The sequence below is a fragment of the Scardinius erythrophthalmus genome (assembly GCF_964197995.2).
Source record: "Scardinius erythrophthalmus genome assembly, chromosome: 20".
Classification (NCBI taxonomy): Eukaryota; Metazoa; Chordata; class Actinopteri; order Cypriniformes; family Leuciscidae; genus Scardinius; species Scardinius erythrophthalmus.
Window position 1 is genome coordinate 36,094,909 of NC_138240.1, and position 23,240 is coordinate 36,118,148.

At 42.3% G+C, this 23,240-nt stretch overlaps 1 protein-coding gene across 1 annotated transcript; it reads right to left on the minus strand.

Annotated features, from left to right (window-relative positions):
* Positions 1-22,543, minus strand: creld1b (cysteine-rich with EGF-like domains 1b). The gene is made up of 11 exons (XM_081348124.1): positions 22,365-22,543; positions 20,075-20,197; positions 13,374-13,456; positions 13,139-13,249; positions 12,737-12,828; positions 11,232-11,411; positions 11,054-11,149; positions 5,830-5,913; positions 5,661-5,756; positions 5,439-5,579; positions 1-698 (listed from the first exon to the last, which is right to left on the minus strand). The coding sequence occupies exons 2-11, from the start codon at positions 20,189-20,191 to the stop codon at positions 478-480; spliced, it is 1,221 nt and encodes a 406-aa protein (XP_081204250.1). The 5' UTR covers positions 20,192-20,197; positions 22,365-22,543; the 3' UTR covers positions 1-477.
* Between the last annotated feature and the right edge of the window lie 697 nt (positions 22,544-23,240).

The following is a 23,240-nucleotide window of genomic DNA, read 5'->3' on the forward strand; positions in this document are numbered from 1 at the left end:
GTAAATGACTGATGGTTTTGTTAGAGTAAGACCCTGGGGTCACGCTTTGAAGCTTAATGGCCGACGTTGAGCACCATTCACTCACATTAGATCGTTTTCCTCCAAAACCTTCATTTCTCTTTGGCTGAGGAAAGGCTCAGCACATCTCGGATGGCCTTGGGGTGAGTAAATAATCAGGAAATGTTTATTATAGCCTGAACTATTCCTTTAATGTTGCGAGAGTGCCAATACGTCCATGCCAACATATGTACAGTGCTTCTCCCTGAAGGGGTCGCACACGTCTCCCTATCCCTCCGCTGTCTCGTAAACACAGCAGCAGCTGAACTGTTGAAACACAGTGTTGTAAAAGAGCTTTTCAGCAGCAGCGTCGTCATCATTATTACCCAGAAGCACGTCCTAAACGTCCCTGACTGACATGCGTTCCTCGAGCCACGACTGAACCCGGAGCTTCACGTTCCCTGTGGAGTCCCTCGATCATCAGCGGCCCTTCAGGATGCCGTCGAGCACGCGGTCCCCCTTCTCCGAGAGCCAGTATCCCGCCATCGCTGCCACGCCACCGATGAAGATGGCGGTGAACACCATGTCTCCTTTAGCGGCGAGAGTGGCGAGCGCACAGATCACCACGCCGAAGAACATCTGCTGGAGGACCAGCACCTCGTCATCCGTCATGTCATCAAACAAGCCCTTCTCTGGACCCGCTGAGACACACACACACACAGAGCAGGTTATAGAGTGTGTGTTTCTGTTCAGATCACACTCTTCTAAAACAGTGGAAAACACTATACACACAAGTCATCCTTTATACACTGCAACAAATGCTTTTCTTACTTAGTATTTTTGTCTGGTTTCCAATCCAAATATCTAAAAATTCTTAAAGGTCCCGTTCTATGCCCCTTTTCACAAGATGTAAAATAAGTCTCTGATGTCCCCAGAGTGTATGTGAAGTTTGAGCTCAAAATACCCAACACATCATTTTTTACAGCATGTTTAAATTGACATTTTTGGGGGCTCAGAAAAACGAGCCGTTTCAGTGTGTCCCCTTTAAATGCAAATGAGGTGCTGCTGGACGACACAGGGGGCGGAGCTTCATGAGCTCGTGCTCAGTCTCTCAGGACAATTCATCTCACGGAATGATGATAATATCAGAAACTCTCAGTAACGGCGTTCATTTCGAGTCGGACAATAATGCCTACAGAGTCAGAGTGCTGTATAGAGATGAAACAGGTATGGTTTAGTAGTTTAATTACGGTTATTATAACGTATTTGTCATCTGCTTGTAGGCTATGTATCCATTATTTATTAATAACCTACAAGTCTGCTGTCTGAATGATGATCAAACATGTACTGATGAGTTTAATAAAGTTTATTGTACATCACACAAAAGATGAAGCGTCAGTTTAAATACTTCAGAAAATCACCGTAAGAGCTGAGTAAACACAGTAGGCTAAGTTATAAGAAGTGCGCAAGTAGCCAGTAGAGTTGAGGGAGCATTCCTGTGGGCGGAGGTTAGTCAAGAAACGGTTCTGGTGATGTCACTAATGCAGGATGTAGAGGGGTGTAGTCCAATCGAGCCGTTTTTTGTAGTCAACTTCTGTTAAATAAAATATCTCGCTTGGCATTGAACTTTGAGCTTTATAATTTTACAGATATTATTTATGCTCTAACAGCAACATTACACACTAACTAAAGTTTGAAACATGGAATCGCATGCAACGGGACCTTTACAATCAAGAAATATTTACTAGATAAGTAAAATGACATAAGAAATTATATATTGTAAAAAAAAAAAAAAAAAAAAAAAAAGAAAAAAACACTAAATTGAGTTTTTGCTTAAAATAAGCTAAAGTATCTGCCAATAGGGAAAGACTTAAAGGGGCAGTAAGTAAGAATTACTCCCATCTAGTGGTGAATTTGTATTTTGCAATCAAACTAATTTTGCTCTCCAGCGCCTCGCGTTTTCAAATGCGCGTTGCATCTACGGTAAGCGATATGTACCAAAAAGCTTTGACAGGATGTCTTCTAATAGCACCTCGTCGAGTTTTCCTTCTGGTGAACTGGTTTGTTATTTCAAACAAACTACAACTTGACACAACGAACAAACGAATGTTACAGTTTTGAACAAACAAAACTTGCAACCTTGTTTATAGGACCTTCTCTACTTTACTCAATAGCTGCTATTCATCAAAGAGCCTGTTTAACTTTTAACTATGTTCTACTGTCTATATCAGTGTTTCCCAAACTTTTTTCAGTCAAGGCACCCTTTGAAATTTAAAAAAAATGTGTGGCACCCCACACTAGTGTTGTCACGATACTACTTTGATACTATACTTTGAAATGTGCTGGTTTTGTTTTTTATTATTATTTTTGATGTGCACAAATAAATGACAGGTAGGCTACCAGTACCATAAGATTTTCTTCTTCCTGTTCCTTTTTTTCCTTCGTTCATGCATGTTACAAATGAATGAATGAATTAAACATTTTTAATTTTATATAATATATAATTTTGTTATAATTGCACAAGATAGCTTGTTTTTACTATATTTTATGTAGCCTAATAATTTCACAGTAAATCTCCAAATTAATGTAGAAACATCATAAAGACAGTATATTTCAAATAATTGTTTAATGGCATCTTTTTATGAATGAAGTGTTATTTGATTCTGATGTCACTGCTGCACTGTCACGTGGATCCCACACGCGTCCCATTTTCTCACAACTCTTAACGTTCATTTAAGACTTTATTTAACTAATTTAAGACTGCTCTCATGAGGATACTCAAAGCGAAAGCTCGAAAGAGAAGTCGAGTCTGGCGCGCGTCGTGTCAGCATCACAGGACAGCGCATTCTCTTTTGTATTTTCTCGCTTGCATGGCATGAAGAACGTGATTATATAATGTAACGCTAGCCAAAGGATGACAGAAAAAAATGCTGCTTTAATTGCGTTAAATATTTTTAACGTGTTAAACTGAAAAATATTAATCGCACGCGTTGCGTTGACAGCAGCACAACCGATGTGTTTATGTGAATACGCGGCAAGACGGACGTTGTGACAATTCGTGTGTATTTGACTGTAAGCGCATCAATGAAAAATAGGCAGCTTTATGTGGACGCACTGGGAATGAGGCACGGGAATAAAATCACATGCAAGCGCAACCTCCGCAATTCAACGCCAAAAACTTATGATTTGCATTTGTATTATAAATTTGTGCGCATTATTTGTTGTTATTAGAGACTTCCGACGATCCGAGATTGATGGTAAAGATTTGTTTTTTTTTACACAGTTTCCCGCTGGGAAACGCTGGTCTATATAGGCTAATAAAGAAACAAAAAGCCTGTAATTAAGACCTTAACATTGACTTACCTGTCGAGAAGAAAGCAGGCAACTTCAGCGTCTCTTTTGAAAGCTTTCTCCTGCATTAGCTATCCCGACATTATAGCTAATAACCCTTTGTTTTTGTAATCTCCGATCACGTTTCCCTTTACGGTCTTATTGTGGAGTTTTTCGACTAAGAGGACTCGTTATCCTTTGACTTAATCGTGCAGTGCAGCCTTTTAAACTTGCCGGGGCAGTGACAAAAGCGCCTCTCACTGCTCTGCTCCGTTTCTGCTTCAGTCACTTGACGGGGGCTCTGAACGAAAACGCGTTGTGGAAACGCGTTGGCCTAGTACTTTTTGTCCCTCTCTGCTATTATAGTTTTTCAAGATGGCGGAACTACATGGAAGCCTCCGTGGACCTACCCGTCCCATGTATATAAAGATAATAAATTCTTCGTTTACGAGGATAAGTCAGATCATTGGCAGAGGTATTTGGACACCATTGAGGACATATTTATGAATAAAAATATTGATTTTAGATAATAAAATACCTAAAAAGTTACTTATTGTCCCTTTAATACAAAAACTTATTAATATAAATGTAAACCAAGATTATTTTTCTTTCCCCGTTGGCAGATCATTTTGCTTGTTTTAAGCTCTTATTTATTTATTTATCAGAAAACAAGAAATAATTTCCTATGTCATTTTACTTATCAAGTAAATGCTTCTTGATTTTTAGATATTAGGACTGGAAACAAGACAAAAATACTAAGTGAGAAAAGCATGTTTTGCAGTGTATAACAGGCAAAACTAGGATTGTGCTTCCTTGTAATCAGGGCCTAAAACTCACTTTTTGCCGCACTGACCAACCATTTTAGAAAAGTTACCGGCCATAAATATTATTTACCGGCCATTAAACTGTTTTTGCAAAATCAGGCAATAATGACAGAAAATTTTTAGATAACAGTGAAAATTCACAATTCTATATTCCAATTTTAAGACCACATCTAAAACCACTAGCCTAATATAAACATAAACATTATTAAAAACAAGTAATCCTTCAGTAATAAAATAAGAACAAATATCAAACAAATATCAAATCACAAGAAAAAGCAAAAGCACAAATAAATACAATATAACAAAGATACAAATTAAATAAACAGTGCTTTTCAGGTTTTTCAGGCAGTAGTTTTCAGGTACAGAAATTTAATAAAGAAAGCAAATGTAAAACTAGATGCAAAAGTTCGTTGAGACAAACTTTAAGTTGGCTTGAGAAAGTAAATTATAAATTAAACATCCTTATTAATTAATCCTTATTAAAGTTTAAAAGTTATTCATCCAAGAGCAGTGAGTGATTTTTCTCAGTCCTTTGTTGTTTGATTAACTTTAAAAACAGACAGCAGGAATATTAGCAGGAATATTAGCAGGAATATTAGCAGGAATATTAGGCCGCTGTCACTTTAAGAGTGAATGCAATGATCCAATATACTGATACTGACACATGCATTTACTTTCTCAACTGTTTACATTCACTTATAATCGACTATGTTTACTAGAATGTTCCTGTCGAGGTTTACACCAACTAAACTGCACAACGACTCTTGTGATGGAAATGTTGTTCTCATAAAGCAATCAAGTTTATAGTTTAGTTATTATGGTGCGGGTCGCAATATTTTGGTGCATGTACTGTACATCTTTAAGAAATATTTGCATGTATATACTGTATATATATATAATTTATATTATAATTACATATAAATATTTTACTTATAAATATATACAAATTCTTAAATATATACATGCATGTGTGTATTTATATATACAAAATAATTATACACAGTACACACACATATATTATGTAAACACAAAATTATATTTTGGATGCGATTAATCGTTGCACAGCCCTGAACATTCGTAAGCAAAAAGTTGTGGGTCACCATTTACTTGCATAGTATTTTTTTCCATACAATGGAAGACAATGGCGCCCCACAACTTTTTGGGTGAACTATTCCTTTAATGCTTAGTTCCTGACACACACTGTAAAATGTTTGTAAATGCGGTTTTCACTTCTGTAAAGGACTGAATAGCCTTAGGACACTGGGATTGAGTGTGTGTTGCACTCACTAGGTGGCAGATTCTCCACACAAATGCTTTCCCGTCGGATGAATCCCTCGGCACACTCGCAGCGGAACGAGCCCTCCTCATTAACACACGCTTCATTGAGTCCAGGGCAGGCGATGGCTCTCTCCGCACACTCATCGATGTCTGACGAGAGATTTTCATCATCTGATCAAACATCATGTCAACAGGAGCACTGAATCTAAATACGCTTGGTCAAAGTCTTACCTAGGCACTTTGCCCCAGTGATTCTGAAGCCTCGAGAGCATTTCTTACAGCGAGCCGGTCCGCTCCCCATGCAGCCCACACATGCCTGATCACAACCTACACACACACACACTCATCAGTGCACACGCAAACACACCCCTGCGTCACTGAGTGTTAGTGTGAGACTGACCTCTGCATTCATAAGAGCCGTCGGTGTTGAAGCAATACGTGTTCGAAGGACAGCGAGCCAACTCAGTGCCGCACTCATCCACATCTGCAGAAACACACACACACACACACACACACACACACACACACACACAGGGATAAAGAGCTGGGACTGAAACTGGTGACAGTAGAAAGAATGCAGCTTATATGGAAACATCTTGTTCAACTGAAAATGATAAGATCATTATTTACTAATAATCACCTTCATGTTAGTTGTGTGTAATATGCAATACTGACAAAAAATATTTTATAATATCTAATATAATGAAACATATTTGCTTGAAGGAAATAGCTTTCATTTATATTAATGTTTGAGTCATGTAGATAATAGTGCTGTCAGAAACTTTTGTATTTATTTTAACTTTGTATAAATATTAGGGCTGACTTCTAATAGTCGAGGATTCGACGATTCGATTCGGAGAGGTCTGATTCGACTACGAACCTCTTAGTCGAATATACATGGGCGTCAGTTTGGTTTGAAATGTGCTGGGGACAGAGACGCATTCGCATTTTCAGAAGGGCTGGGTACCATTTATTTTATTTTTTTCGCTTTCGCGCAGGTCATGTTTTGAAAGACGATGTCCTGTAGCTTACTAATGTAAATAAATAAAACTGTATTCAAAAACCTGCTTCACATTTTCAGCAGGGCTGCGGAGCGGCTGTGAGTTGACTCCACACGGTTCTCATGTGCGTTAAAAAGCTGACTCCACACGGTTCTCATGTGCGTTAAAAAGCTTTACGTGGTTTAATGTACCTAAACAATGATTACCAAATTCCCCTCTCATGTTGCTCCTCATAACCACTTAAAATGGTAAAAAAAATCGAACCCAGAGTCCAATTATTGTGGACGTTATCTGATATTAAGCGTTTCTGCTTCACATTTTCAGCAGGGCTGCGGAGCGGCTGTGAGTTGACTCCACACGGTTCTCATGTGCGTTAAAAAGCTGACTCCACACGGTTCTCATGTGCGTTAAAAAGCTTTACATTGTTTAATGTACCTAAACAACGATTACCAAATTTCCCTCTCATATTGCTCCTCATAACCACTGAAAATGGTCAAAAAATCTAACCCAGAGTCCAATTATTATGGACGTTAACTGATATTAAGCGTTTCTGCTTCACATTTTCAGCAGGGCAGCGGAGCGGCTGTGAGTTGACTCCACGCGGTTCTCATGTGCGAGTTGACTCCACGCGGTTCTCATGGGCGTGAAAAAGCTTTACGTGGTTTAATGTAGAGGGCTGCATTGGGATTGAGTCCCGCCGGGTCCCGCGGTACCCAACGCAAATCTCGCGGGAGCGGGCGGTTTGAACTTTGCTGCGGGCGGGAATGGGCGGCTAAAAAAAACACTGCGGGATCGGGATTCGGGAGGTAGCCTTGCAAGTTGCAACATGATTTCCACTACACAGTACCAGCTCGGCTCGGCTCGACTCGCCTTTGTTTGGTTTTCCACTGTGTAAAAGTTGTAACTGTATCTGCTTCCAGGTACTTTTTTTCGTACCCCCTCCGGCGGGGTTCTGAGTGAGCTTAGGCGATACTAAAATGTGACGTGAAAACACGGCAGACTGCTGATTGTTCAGAGAGAAACATCACTATTCACTGCGTCATCATTGCACGCGCAAGACAGAGTATCCTGAATAAAAAACAGCAAAAACGAAAACAAAACCATCCAAAAACAGCACACTCGATTTCCTCCATTGTCCTGTGAGTATGTGTCCAGTAGGCTATGCCGGCCAGGGAAACGAAACAAACAACCCCATGAATCTCTTTAATAATAGCAATACAAATGTGTGTTTTTTCCTGCGGGACGGGAGAAGACACAAAATCAATGCATCTCTATTATTGTGCGGGAATAAATTCTTAGAGTTTTGCGGGTGCGGGCGGGAGTGGACATACATATTGCGGGAGCGGGCGGGAGTGAAACACATACGTTGCGGGAGCGGGCGGTAATGGTCAGAAATTCGGCGGGCGCGGGCGGGAGCGGGATGAAGAAAACAGTCCCGCGCAGGGCTCTAGTTTAATGTACCTAAACAACCATCACCAAATTTCTCTCTCATATTGCTCCTCATGTTTATGAAATGTTATGATATACTGTATGTGTGATATATATGTGTTTTTTAGCTCTTTTGTTTGAAATGGAAAAAATCTAGCTGCTATCTAAAAAAAAAGAAAAAAAAAAAGGTCCGACTATCAGTCGACTACGGCAAAATCTAACGAATCAGATTCGACTATGAAAATCCTTAGTCGAAAACAGCCCTAATAAATATATTGTTTTTCGTTCTTCTCCGTTCGCTTCTTGAACGGAGTTGAAAGCACTTTGGGCACATAGCCATGCCTTGGCTTGAGGACGACTTAAGAGCCGCCTGGTCCAAACTAAAGGCAGGAAGCCCTCACTTGGAGGTTCCCTACTCACTTGACCAATGCTAAGGCTAGCAGTAATGCAGTCTTGAGCAAGAGTGGCTTCAATTCGGCCGACTGTAGTGGCTCCCCTTTGAGGGCCCTGAGGCCCGTTGATAGGTTTCCTTGCTCCCCTCAGGAAGCGAACAATCACGTCGCTTTTCCCTAACGACGGGCCGGCCACTGGGGCATGGAAAGCTGCAATGGCCGACCGGTAGACTTTGAGCGTGGATGGGGTATGGCCCGCATCCAGTAGCTCTTGAAGAAATTGAAATACCAGTGGTACTTCACATAGTCCAGGGTCCTGGTTCAGGCCTGAGCACCAGCCAGAGAACACAGACCACTTAAGGGCGTAGAGGCATCTCATGGACGGAGCTCTAGCCTCACAAATGGTGCTTAGGACACTCGCTGGGCCGTCTGTAAGCTACCGTCGAGGGGCCACACATGGAGGGTACCATAGTTTGGTACGGGGGTGCCAAATAGTCCTGTTCCCTGGGAAAGGAGGTCTTCCCTCAGGGGTATCGGCTATGGGGCTGCTTTGAGCAGCTGAATCAACTCGTGGAACCAAGGTTGGGTTCGCCAGAGAGGCGCCACTAGAAGGACTACGTGTCTGCCTTCCCTGATCCTTCTTAAGATGACCTAAGGGAGGAGCGCGACTGGGGGAAAAGCGTAAAGGAGGCGGCTGGGTCAATCATATGTAAAAGTGCGTGGGGTCAGGGACAGTCCGAATGGTAGGACTGTATACTGGTTGGCCACTCCTTCGAACAGGAATCTCAAAAACAGTCTGTTATAGGAGGCTATTCGGATATGAAAGAATGCATCTTTCAGGTTCATAGAGAAAACCAATCCCCCAGGTGTACTAAAGCGAGGATTTGTTTCAGGGTTAGCATCTTGAATGGCCATTTCATAAAGGCCATGTTAAGATGTCCGAGTAGGAAGTAGTGACTGTATAGGGTCAATGACTCGCTGTTGGGTGGAGGAGCCGTTTCCACAGCCCCTTTTGCTAATAAGCTCATTGCTTCGATGCCCGTGAGCAGGGTGGATTGCGAGCGAATTAGAGTGAGTAACCTTGTTCTATTGTGTTCAGAACCCAATGTGACACGCCAGGGACGGCTTTCCATGCCTTGACCTGGCTGGCTATGGGTTGGATAATTTCGGGAGACGATGCGCTGCACTTGCACAGGGTACCGACACCCGTGTGGTGTGGAATAGGACAAGTGCTCTTTTGCAGAGTATTTTTGTTTTTTATTTTGTTCGCTATAACAGTGGTCAATTGCAAAGGGGCATGAACTTGAATGGGCCATGAACTTGAACGGGCCCACAGCTTGCAGTTGCAACATCTGCTCCAACAGCCGGAAATTAACAGGCATTTGGAGGAATCACGAAATGCGGCTGGGTCTGGGATCCCGTCTGGCCAGAGGACGAGTAAGCCCTGCAGGGTTTGGATGGGTGAGCCACCTTGGATTTCCATCCAATAGCAGTAGGTGGGCAAAGGTGCGCAGCCACGGCTTCCTCTAGGGGGGGCAGCGTCTTATATCCCTTTTCTACTGCGCCGTCGATGGTCGAGAGAGTGGCAGAAGTGTAAGTGCGTAGGCGGGATGAATAAGAGGGCGCGCCACGGCTTTGTTAGTTCTTCGTGAACCTCCGGGAAGAACAGCGCAGATCTCTGGTGAGGGGCCTGTTGGGAGGAACCATTCGTCCAGGCGGATGCGTGTGGGCTCCTCGGGAGAAGCCCAGTCGAGACCGAGCTCTTCAACAGCTTTCGACAGGACGCGGAGAAGCTCAGCGTCCAGTCCATCTCTGGCGTCGCTGTGTTCTTTAGACGGTAAGGGGGCGGGATCATCCACTGAGCTCGCCCAGTCCTCCGCGTCCAAAGCCGCCAATGACATGGAGTCATCGTGGAGATCCGCCGAACGAGACAAGGCCGCTCGTTTCAAATGAGGGCCGCTGGTCTGAACGGGTGAAAAGCACAGGAGATATCTCTCTCTGTGGAGAAAGAGAGGCACGCGGGGCTCAGCCGGCGTGAGCTCACTCACATCCAGTTGCTCAGCCCTCTGGCCCCGCTGTTTCTTTCTCCGAGGCTCATGGGTGGTGAAGCCACGCTCTGAAAAGAACGCAATCCGAGAGCGGAGAGATGAGAGAGGCATGCTCTCGCTGTGCCAGTCCTCGTCATGCACAGGTGCTCTGCATGTGTCACATCCGTGGCGCGACATTTGCATCAACATTGCTGCTCTTTTACATAGAAATTTGCCTTTTAGGTGCTTGCCAGAGAGTGCAGGGAACCAGCGCGAGAGCTCACCACGCATTGATCAGCTGGGTGGAGAGCACGCTGGATCTGCTGCAGTTTGCTGGCTTGCTCGCTGTTTCGTTGCTGGTTCTGTTTTGCTCTGCGAGGAAGGCTTTCTGAGTATTCTGCGAGGTCCGAAGATCGTCGCTGAAGGAGATTAAATCTGAATAATATGGCGAAATGAGCTGCTTTATAGGTAGTTGCCCTGCCCCTTCTGGTGGGCTCTGCGCTCAGATCGGCGGGCTGTGCACCGATTGGTTTGCGCAGTTACGCCACTCCGCCATTGGTTTGTGCAGTTCCCACTGACCAGCCAATAGCGTGCGAGTAGTCTCTGCACTGTTAAGGCTGTGCTGTAGCCCTGCGTGACTTTATAAATGGCTTCAGTATTCAGAGAAAAAGGAGTTTCCCATCGCATCTGCAAACACAATATGACTGACCGTTCGAAAGGGAAGGTATTAGTGTGCAGAAGGCCTCAGATGTCTGAGGCTGTAGTGTGTAACTCACCCACACACTTGTTGCTGTGAAGGATCCATCCAGGCTTACAGTCCTGACATCTGTTTTCTTGAGGACCTTTGCACTTCTTACAGGAATAATGGCAAGCTACCACAAAAAAGACAGATCATACGATTAATCTCCTCATTCATGAGTTGCGTTTTCTCCCCCCCCTCGGGAGCCTGGTCACCTGAGCAGGGCGGCTGTGTGTGATTGGAGCTCTTCTCCCGGTAGTATCCGTCGGCACAGTCCTGACACAGAGCGCCCGAGTATCCCGGGTCACACACACACTCCCCATCTCCCAGACGCGTGCCTTCACCTTCACAGCGGCCCAGACCTCCACACACTCCTGCAGGGCCGGAGGGGCACTCTACACACACACGGCCACACACATGCACATTTACACACACACACACGCACACACGTACATGCGCATACGCACGCACACACACACACACACACGATCGCATGCATACAGTCACATGCACATTGACACACACATGCACATTTACACACACACACACACACGCACATTAACGCACACAGACAGACACACAAACACACACACACACACACACACACACACACACAGAGCATTAAGTATAAGAACAGGCTTCTCTATTGATATTTGTGTGTTTGACGTGACAAATACTACGATACAGGCACAGGCAAGCATGAAGCGTAACTGTATCTTTAGGAGTCAATATAAACCCAGACACTGTTTCTGTGGAAAATATGGGAAAGCTGATCAACCGGGTTGGTGCATTTGAGCAAATATTATATTATCTGAGTTGCCGTAAGGCAGAGATACTCACATTACATGGCTTGGGGCCAATATTTCAGAGTCAAGACACATTTATTTCTATAGCGCTTACAATACAGATTATTTCAGAGACTCTTTACAGTGATAAACATGGAAAATAAGGGTCAATGCTGTAAAATTCATCGATTATGAAACAAATTCAGTTTTACCTTTAAGCTCTACAGAAGACAATAGAGTTATTTATAAATCGTTCATGGAACTCTTTTTCCTGAAATATTTTAGTTGAATGTTCATCTTCATAATTAAGAAATAAAACGTTTTAAAGCATTTAAACCATCTGAACATTCAGAAATAAGGTTTCTATAACTAAATTAGATATTTACCTAAACATTCTTATAACATATTTCTGTTAGCTTGGTTATAGTAGTAGTAATAATAATAATTTATCTTCATTTGGCATTTAAATGTGCAACAATCTCAGCTAATTCTCAGATCAGGATGTGATTGTGAAAAAAGACTATGACTATGATTAAGACTTTTCATTAATCAATCAATCAGCAATGTGTGTGAGTGTGTGTGCGTGCATGTGTGTGTGCGCATGTGTGTGTTTGATTGCATGTGTGTGTGTGTGTGTGTGTGTGTGTGTGTGTGTGTGTGTGTATGTGTGTGTGTGTGCATGTGTGTGCGCATGTGTGTGCGCATGTGTGTGTGTGCACCTATTTATGTGTGCGTGCATGTGAGTGAGTTTGCACGTGTGTGAGTGAGTAAATGAGTGTGTATTTGCGCGTGTGCGTGTGTGCATGCCTGTGTGTGCATGTGTGCGCGTGTCTGTGTGTGTGTGTGTGTGTGTGTGTGTGCACATGTGTGTGAGTGTGCATACATGTGTGTGCACATGTGTGCGCATGTGTGTGTGCACGTGTGTGTGTGTTCACCTGCACATTCAGGCCCGTAGTGTCCAGACGGGCAGCACAGTCGGAGCTCCTCGATGCACAGCCATTCGAACAGGTCTGGAGACTCTTGCTGTCTGTAACCTCACACACACACACACACTTTCTCATAGACACTTTCCACAACTCACAGCTACAAGCAGATGATTTACTCAATGCCTTCCGTTATAATGACAGGGAAAACTTCTCCTAGATTTGTCTCATTGAGCAATCGAACATCTTGCGTTCTTCACGCACACACTCCAGAAATACATCATGCACGTAGACAAGTGGTCTGGAACCGAAATCCATGAATAAAACAAGGTTTGAGTTAATCAACCGAGAGTTTGGGCTTTATGTGACGGTGAGTTAACCCTGTTTTGCACAAACACACACACACACTCTCACCTGTGAAACCACCACGTCTCCACCTGGTCCTCGATCTGCTCCAGCAGCCGGTTGCATTCAAAGTCAGATTTGTCACACACTGCCTCTATGATCTCCAACAGACGTGTCTCACTGCACACACACAAACACACTTTTAGACAAAAGCTGCGAGACGAACATTTTGATCTTATACATCAAACCTCTGTTCTGAAACAAGCACCCGTTCCTCTTACAGCATGATGAGAAGCATCTTTACCTGCGTGTATATTTGGCCAGTTTCTCCTCTTCCCAAGCCGTATTCCCTCCTCCAAAATTCTTATTGGCTGTTCGCTCCAAGCCCTGAAACAACAGTCATACACTTTATACAGATAATTATTGTAGACCATTATAGCTAATAAATATTATACGCTATTATAGCTAAATATAGTTATGGTTAATGTTCTTCGTGTGAATGGGCCGTATCACTCGGTTCAGAAAAAGTTACACACATGCTCAATCAGGCTGGCCAATATATTTGCAAAGATTTTACAGGTGAGATTAAGCAAATGTGTGATTTTGATGATTTTAATGTTTACTAAAAAGCTGCATCATTAGATTGCAGACTCTTGTTTCTGCATGTGTTCATAATAGTATTTCTATTTTTTTTCTATTCATTTCTTTTCGTTTTTTTTTTTTTAGTTTTCGTTAAAGCGTAAAAAGCCATGAACCAAACCAATCTCACAACACTATAAACTGATTAATAAAAAGTTATTTGAAAATTGACCAAAAAAACACAAAGGTACCACACTGTGAACTTAATGACTTTAGTGAGAGAAAGAACTACAATCCCATGAAGCATTGCAAACAGCAATATATATATTTATATATACACAACATATTTTATAATTCACCCAAAATAGAAATTACTGTGTGAGAAAAATTTTAAGTTTTCAGAGTTTTTGTGTCAGTACTACATTAAGTAAGGGATAATGTACATTCAGCCGGTTGTTATCTCAGAATAAACCCGACAGGGTGATCAGGCTCAGGTCTTCATCATGAAGGGGTTTATTCTGAGATAACACACACACACACCTGAAGGGATTTATTCTGAGATAACACACACACACACACACTAGAGGATGGATACCCGACCTGAGCCCGACGGGACCTGCTGGTACCCGACGGGCCGGGCCGGGCCGGGTTCGGACAGATATTTAGTAATTATGTTCGGGTTGGGTTCGGTCACATCAGCGCGATAAGGCATTGAACATTTTAAATTTAAAACAGCTTATTATGTAGGTAGCCAATGTGCCTGATGCTTTCACTTGATACAAACATTCGTTTTTGTGATTAAAAAATACATGTAAAATATTACCATAACATCTGTCTTCCTGTGTGTGGAAATTTGGTTAAGTAGCCATGACAACGAAAGACGTGCATGCGCGCCTGTGTTAAGTGCGCTTGTTGCTCCGTGTGCGCTGATGCACTCATCCTGTTGACATTTCCGAATGTCTTCCTACAGTTGCTTAATAAAAGCGGGCTTTCCACACAAACAAACGTACATGGTGTCATTAGTATGAGAAAAAAAATGGGATTTTAACTGTCGGTCTCGGGTCGGGCTCGGACATAAATATCTTTATGCCTGTCGGGCTCGGGTCGGGTTCAGACAGAAAAATTTGGCCCGATCCGCACTCTAATGCACACACACACACACACACACACACACACACACACACACACACACACACACACACACACACACACACACACACACACACACACACACACACACACACACACACACCTGAAGGGGATTTATTCTGAGATAACACACACACACACACCCCTGAATGGGTTTTTTTCTGAGATAACACACACACACACACACACACACACACACACACACCTGAAGGGGTTTATTCTGAGATAACACACACACATGGCAGGATGTACATTATCTTACACGGCTTCTTACACGGCTACTTCCACAAATTAATAATTAGACACAGAATATTGATTTGAGTTGAAATATTGTATTAGCTCTTTAAACGCAAAGCTTCCGCGGAGAGAGCAGTTTCAGCGGCAAGATCAGGGGCCTCATTTATAAAGCTTGCGTACGCACAAAATGGGGCTGAAAACATGCGTACGCCAGTTCCTGCGCAAAAGGTGGGATTTATAAAGAAAAACTTGACGTGAAAATATGCGCACCTAAACGCAAACTCTGACCCATGCGTACGCACATTTTGGAGACGGAGCAGTTTGGCGACACCGATGGTGAGTTGGAGTTAAATGTCTTTTTGGTCACTTTTAGAATTTAGAATTAAAATTAAACATAATACAGAAAGATAATACAAATATAATTTCACTCACCAAGCCTGTCACTTGAAGCAAATATCCATTCCTTCTTAAATGTCCGCGCCAGCGAGCGCGTTGGGCCGTTTAGTGAAACTGACGCAGTTTAAATAAAGTTTAAATGTTTTACTTCTGATATAAACATTTAGATTAAATATGCTATTCAAATTATGGAGTTAAACACTTAAACATGAAATCATACTGAAAAGTTACAACATTTTTTTTATATTCAATCAATAGAAATATTTGTTGTGGATGCGATTGTTTTTTAACACTTTTCCTGTGGCGTGCTTTAATGTTTTAACCACAGAGATAATTGCTTATCATGATAATACCAGATTGTCTGAGAAAATAGTTTCGTGCAAATAATGCCCAAGGCCTATCTGTTTTCATTAAAAATATAAATCAATTAAAAATACAATTCGGCAAGTGGAAAAGACTTTCTCTGAAATGTATTTTACACTATTTGATTTATGTAGGCTATTCAAAAACAAGGCAAGGATAGACAACTACTTGATTTGTATTAATGTAATGTTTCTTGTACCGTTTATATCATTTGCATATGATTAATAATCCACGTGATAACGTTTAAGTTATCACGTGGATGAATAATCATATGCAAATGATATGTAGATGAGGATCTGCATAGTAAAACTAGGCGTTGTAAGCTCCATATATGGTTATTTTGGGTGGAGACGCATGTACGCACAATCTTCCGCTGACTGGGATTTATAAAGTGAATTCTGCGCAGGTTCTGGCGTACGCACGGTTTTATAAGTCTGAATATTTTTTTGCGTACGCCATTTTTGGCTTTTGTGCGTACGTACACTTTTAGTAAGGTTCCTACGCACAGTTTTATAAATGAGGCCCCAGATGACAGTCACACACACACCTGGATGAGGCGTTCAGTGAGTTACAGTCAGATGACAGTCACACACACACACCTGGATGAAGCGCTCAGTGAGTTACAGTCAGATGACAGTCACACACACACCTGGATGAAGCGCTCAGTGAGTTACAGTCAGATGACAGTCACACAGACACCTGGATGAAGCGCTCAGTGAGTTACAGTCAGATGACAGTCACACACACCTGGATGAAGCGTTCAGTGAGTTACAGTCAGATGACAGTCACACACACACCAGGATGAAGCGTTCAGTGAGTTACAGCAGATGACAGTCACACACACACCTGGATGAAGCGCTCAGTGAGTTACAGTCAGATGACAGTCACACACACACCTGGATGAAGCACTCAGTGAGTTACAGTCAGATGACAGTCACACACACACCTGGATGAAGCGCTCGGTGAGTTACAGTCAGATGACAGTCCCACACATTTGGATGAAGCGCTCAGTGAGTTACAGTCAGATGACAGTCACACACACACCTGGGTGAGGCGTTCAGTGAGTTACAGTCCGATCACAGTCACACACACACCTGGATGAGGCGTTCAGTGAGTTACAGTCAGATGACAGTCACACACACACACCTGGATGAAGCGCTCAGTGAGTTACAGTCAGATGACAGTCACACACACACCTGGATGAAGCGCTCAGTGAGTTACAGTCAGATGACAGTCACACAGACACCTGGATGAAGCGCTCAGTGAGTTACAGTCAGATGACAGTCACACACACCTGGATGAAGCGTTCAGTGAGTTACAGTCAGATGACAGTCACACACACACCAGGATGAAGCGTTCAGTGAGTTACAGCAGATGACAGTCACACACACACCTGGATGAAGCGCTCAGTGAGTTACAGTCAGATGACAGTCACACACACACCTGGATGAAGCACTCAGTGAGTTACAGTCAGATGACAGTCACACACACACACCTGGATGAAGCGCTCGGTGAGTTACAGTCAGATGACAGTCCCACACATTTGGATGAAGCGCTCAGTGAGTTACAGTCAGATGACAGTCACACACACACACCTGGATGAAGCGCTCAGTGAGTTACAGTCAGATGACAGTCACACACACACCTGGATGAAGCGCTCAGTGAGTTACAGTCAGATGACAGTCACACACACACCTGGATGAAGCGCTCAGTAAGTTACAGTCAGATGACAGTCACACACACCTGGATGAAGCGCTCAGTGAGTTACAGTCAGATGACAGTCACACACACACCTGGATGAAGCACACACACACACACACACACACACACACACACACACACACACACACACACACACACCTGGATGAAGCGCTCAGTGAGTTACAGTCAGATGACAGTCACACACACCTGGATGAAGCGCACAGTGAGTTACAGTCAGATGACAGTCACACACACACCTGGATGAAGCGTTCAGTGAGTTACAGTCAGATGACAGTCACACACACACCTGGATGAAGCACACACACACACACACCTGTGTGCACACAGTCACACACACACCTGGATGAAGCGCTCAGTGAGTTACAGTCAGATGACAGTCACACACACACCTGGATGAAGCGTTCAGTGAGTTACAGTCAGATGACAGTCACACACACACACCTGGATGAAGCGCTCAGTGAGTTACAGTCAGATGACAGTCACACACACACACCTGGATGAAGCGCTCAGTGAGTTACAGTCAGATGACAGTCACACACACACCTGGATGAAGCGCTCAGTGAGTTACAGTCAGATGACAGTTACACACACACCTGGATGAAGCGCTCAGTGAGTTACAGTCAGATGACAGTCACACACACACCTGTATGAAGCACTCAGTGAGTTACAGTCAGATTACAGTCACACACACACACACCTGGATGAAGCGCTCAGTGAGTTACAGTCAGATGACAGTCACACACACACCTGTATGAAGCACTCAGTGAGTTACAGTCAGATGACAGTCACACACACACACCTGGATGAAGCGCTCAGTGAGTTACAGTCAGATGACAGTTACACACACACCTGGATGAAGCGCTCAGTGAGTTACAGTCAGATGACAGTCACACACACACCTGTATGAAGCACTCAGTGAGTTACAGTCAGATGACAGTCACACACACACACCTGGATGAAGCGCTCAGTGAGTTACAGTCAGATGACAGTCACACACACACCTGGATGAAGCGCTCAGTGAGTTACAGTCAGATGACAGTCACACACACACCTGGATGAAGCACTCAGTGAGTTACAGTCAGATGACAGTCACACACACACCTGGATGAAGCGCTCAGTGAGTTACAGTCAGATGACAGTCACACACACACACACACACCTGGATGAAGCGCTCAGTGAGTTACAGTCAGATGACAGTCCCACACACACCTGGATGAAGCGCTCAGTGAGTTACAGTCAGATGACAGTCACACACACACCTGGATGAAGCGCTCAGTGAGTTACAGTCAGATCACAGTCACACACACACCTGGATGAAGCGCTCAGTAAGTTACAGTCAGATGACAGTCACACACACACCTGGATGAAGCGCTCAGTGAGTTACAGTCAGATGACAGTCACACACACCCGGATGAAGCGCTCAGTGAGTTACAGTCAGATGACAGTCTCACACACACCTGGATGAAGCGCTCAGTGAGTTACAGTCAGATCACAGTCACACACACACCTGGATGAAGCGCTCAGTAAGTTACAGTCAGATGACAGTCACACACACACCTGGATGAAGCGCTCAGTGAGTTACAGTCAGATGACAGTCACACACACCCGGATGAAGCGCTCAGTGAGTTACAGTCAGATGACAGTCACACACACACCTGGATGAAGCGCTCAGTAAGTTACAGTCAGATGACAGTCCCACACACACCTGGATGAAGCGCTCAGTGAGTTACAGTCAGATGACAGTCACACACACACCTGGATGAAGCGCTCAGTGAGTTACAGTCACACACACACACACACACACACACACACACACCTGGATGAAGCGCTCAGTGAGTTACAGTCAGATGACAGTCACACACACACCTGGATGAAGCGCTCAGTGAGTTACAGTCAGATGACAGTCACACACACACCTGGATGAAGCGTTCAGTGAGTTACAGTCACACACACACACACACACACACACACACACACACCTGGATGAAGCGCTCAGTGAGTTACAGTCAGATGACAGTCACACACACACCTGGATGAAGCGCTCAGTGAGTTACAGTCACACACACACACACACACACACACACACACACACCTGGATGAAGCGCTCAGTGAGTTACAGTCAGATGACAGTCACACACACACCTGGATGAATCGCTCAGTGAGTTACAGTCAGATGACAGTCACACACACACCTGGATGAAGCGCTCAGTGAGTTACAGTCACACACACACACACACACACACACACACACACCTAGATGAAGCGCTCAGTGAGTTACAGTCACACACACACACACACACACACACACCTGGATGAAGCGCTCAGTGAGTTACAGTCAGATGACAGTCACACACACCTGGATGAAGCGCTCAGTGAGTTACAGTCAGATGACAGTCACACACACACCTGGATGAAGCGCTCAGTGAGTTACAGTCACACACACACACACACACACACACACCTGGATGAAGCGCTCAGTGAGTTACAGTCAGATGACAGTCACACACACCTGGATGAAGCGCTCAGTGAGTTACAGTCAGATGACAGTCACACACACACCTGGATGAAGCGCTCAGTGAGTTTGCGGCAGGTCTGACAGGGAGCGGTTCTCACGGTCCCCACCGACAGCAGAGAGCAGAGCACCAGCACCGACACCAGGGGCCAGGACCACCACATCCCGACCTGCACACACACACACACACACACACACTGCTGCATTACATAAGCTCATGGAGAAAAGCATATCTTCAAGGGCTTTATGGAAGCTGGTGTTCAGAATCATTCATCTCATGGTAAGAGTTGTTCATGCTACTTTGTTTTAATGTTTTGCAAACAAAGGTTCCAGCTCCTCCATGACGTTTCCAGTAGTGTGTGTTTACTGTATAAGGACTTTTAAAGGAGACCTATTATGCCGCTTTTTACCAGATGTAATAAGTCTCAGGTGTCCTCAGAATGTGTCTGTGAAGTTTCAGCTCAAAATCCTCCCCAGATCATTTGTTACACAATGTAAATGCCCATTTTAGAGTGGAAGCAAAAACATGCTGATTTTGTGCATGTATCTTTAAATGCAAATGAGCAGCTGCTCCGCCCACCTATCAAGAAGAGGGCGGAGCCTTTACAGCTCGTGCCTCGGATAATCTGCCAAAAACTAAAACATCTGTTTGGTTTTGATTATAAACTCATTCTCACGTGATATTGCAGTTCTTAATCATCATTTAAAGTTTATTATCTGCATGTGTTTTAAATAGAGATGCACGATATATTGGCCACCATATCGGTATCGGAAGATTTTTCCGTATTTCCTTCCCGAGTTATTGCATGTCAAACAAGAAAGATATGCAAAATCATAATAAAAATTATATATATTTTTTGTCTTTTATCAGCAGTTTCTCAGCATGAGAATGTCCAAATGTAATGTAATTTATATTATCTAAAAATATGAAAAGTGTTCTATAAAATGATACCTACTTTTTGACTCTCCCTGCTATAGTTATGAGTCTTTAGTTTTGTTAAACCATTCAAACGCAACAAATCAAAAGAAACCGCACTGACTGTGAATGTCCTGTTTATGTGACGCATGCCGGTATCAAGTTCTTTTTTGCACTGGAATGAATAATAACACACACAGTTATGCTAAAATGTCCGTTTTGTCGAGTATCCTCATAAGAGCAGTGTCTCAAATGAGTTCAATAAAGTCTTAAATGAATATAAATAGTTGTGAGAAAATGAGATGTGTATGAGATCCACATCTCTGTCAGCAGCGGCCGGTCTTAAAGTGATTATTGTAACAAAATATGTGTCTACTTTGTATAATTATTTTGTACATATAAATACACACACATGCATGTCTATATATATATATATATATATATATATATATATATATATATATATATATATATATATATATAAGAGAAGATAAATGTGTCATTTATATATAAAGTATTTATATTTATATATGGTAAATGGTAAATTATATTTATATATAATATAAATTATATATATATATATATATATATATATATATATATATATATATATATATATATATATATATATATATATATATATATACAGTATATAAATGTACATGCAAATATGTGTGTGTATTTATTTGTACAAAATAATTATACTAAGTACACACACACATATATATTATCTAAACACAAACTTTTATTTTGGGTGTGATTTATCGTTTCACAGCCCTATTCACAATTCATATAATTTCAAAGCAGCTTTCCAAAAAAATGATTGTTTTCATGCTGCAATTTAGGAAGTATTCTGTTGTCAGGCAGAGATGAGTGTGTGAAAGTAACGTCCATATGACAGTGATATACAGATATAATAAAGCAGCTGATGTCATGTATTCAGTTAAACAGGGTTGGGCAGCAATTACAACTTGAGCTTGCAATAATTACAATATAAGGGTAATATTTATGACATTACATAACCATATTATCATATGTGCAAGGCAGTCTCCGCTTTAAGAACAGCTTTTATAAACACGTTTATATATTAGATGTTAATATCTTCTTCTGCACTGAACCCCAGACTGTGAGCATCAGTTCCTCTTCCGGTCTGATTGAGCTCATCTTCAGTCGAGTGATGCTGATGCTGCATGAATGTAGGCCACTGACTGACTGAGAGTTCATATATTCATGCAACATAACAGCTCAACTCTTAAAATCAACGATGTCGTTCATTGCATTGCTCACCAACACTAGATTGATCCAATTACAACAATGTTTCTCCGGCGACGCGACCAGACTGAAACATTGTTGCATTCACCAGCTCTTTCATTTGAATACTGGCGCAAGGTGCTTTAATGTATTATGTCCTGTATACTCACTTCACACGGTTGCGCTTGGGTGGTAAACAGCCTCCAAATCTTTCCCACAGAAAGCCGTCTTCAGAGTGTGTTTTAAGAGCCGTGATATCTCTGTATTAAACACCTCCACCTCCGGCCCCGCTCGCTCTTCTAGTTCATTCTGTGAGCGATGCTGCAGCTGAGCGCTTAAGTCCCGCCTCCTCCCGTGAACAGCCAATCAGAACTAAAGAAGGATTCTGTGCGCCAATCACAGATCGCCGTGTGCCAAGATGAAAGGTGTGGATTACGTGTCGTCATAGCCCCGCCTTAATCATGTTACAATACAAAGCACATCTTACTTTTTTTTTTTTATAAATATATTTGCGTTTGATTGGTATTAATAAACAATTCAAAGTTACTTAAAGAAAGAACGTTTTTACATTTTTATAACGAAGTCTGTGGTTGGTCTTGTATTTTTTATAACACCTAGGCTATGTGTTGTGTGTATATATATATATATATATATATATATATATATATATATATATATATATATATATATATATATATATATATATATATATATATCATTGTTATAATGAATACTTTTTATTTTATTTTTTATAATACCATTTTTTTTACATATTTGATCTTTTCTTTTATATATATAACAATATTCTATTATATATATATATATATATATATATATATATATATATATATATATATATATATATATATATATATATATATCGCTCCTTTTAATGTGTGCGCCTCAGTGCAATTTTAAAACTGGTCATTCACAAAATAATAATTCACACTATGTTAAACATTAGTGTACAAAAACCAATAGGGGCAAGTTGGCACACTTTTTTACTGTAAAAAAACAACTTAAAACCAGAAAAAAGGTATTGCAAA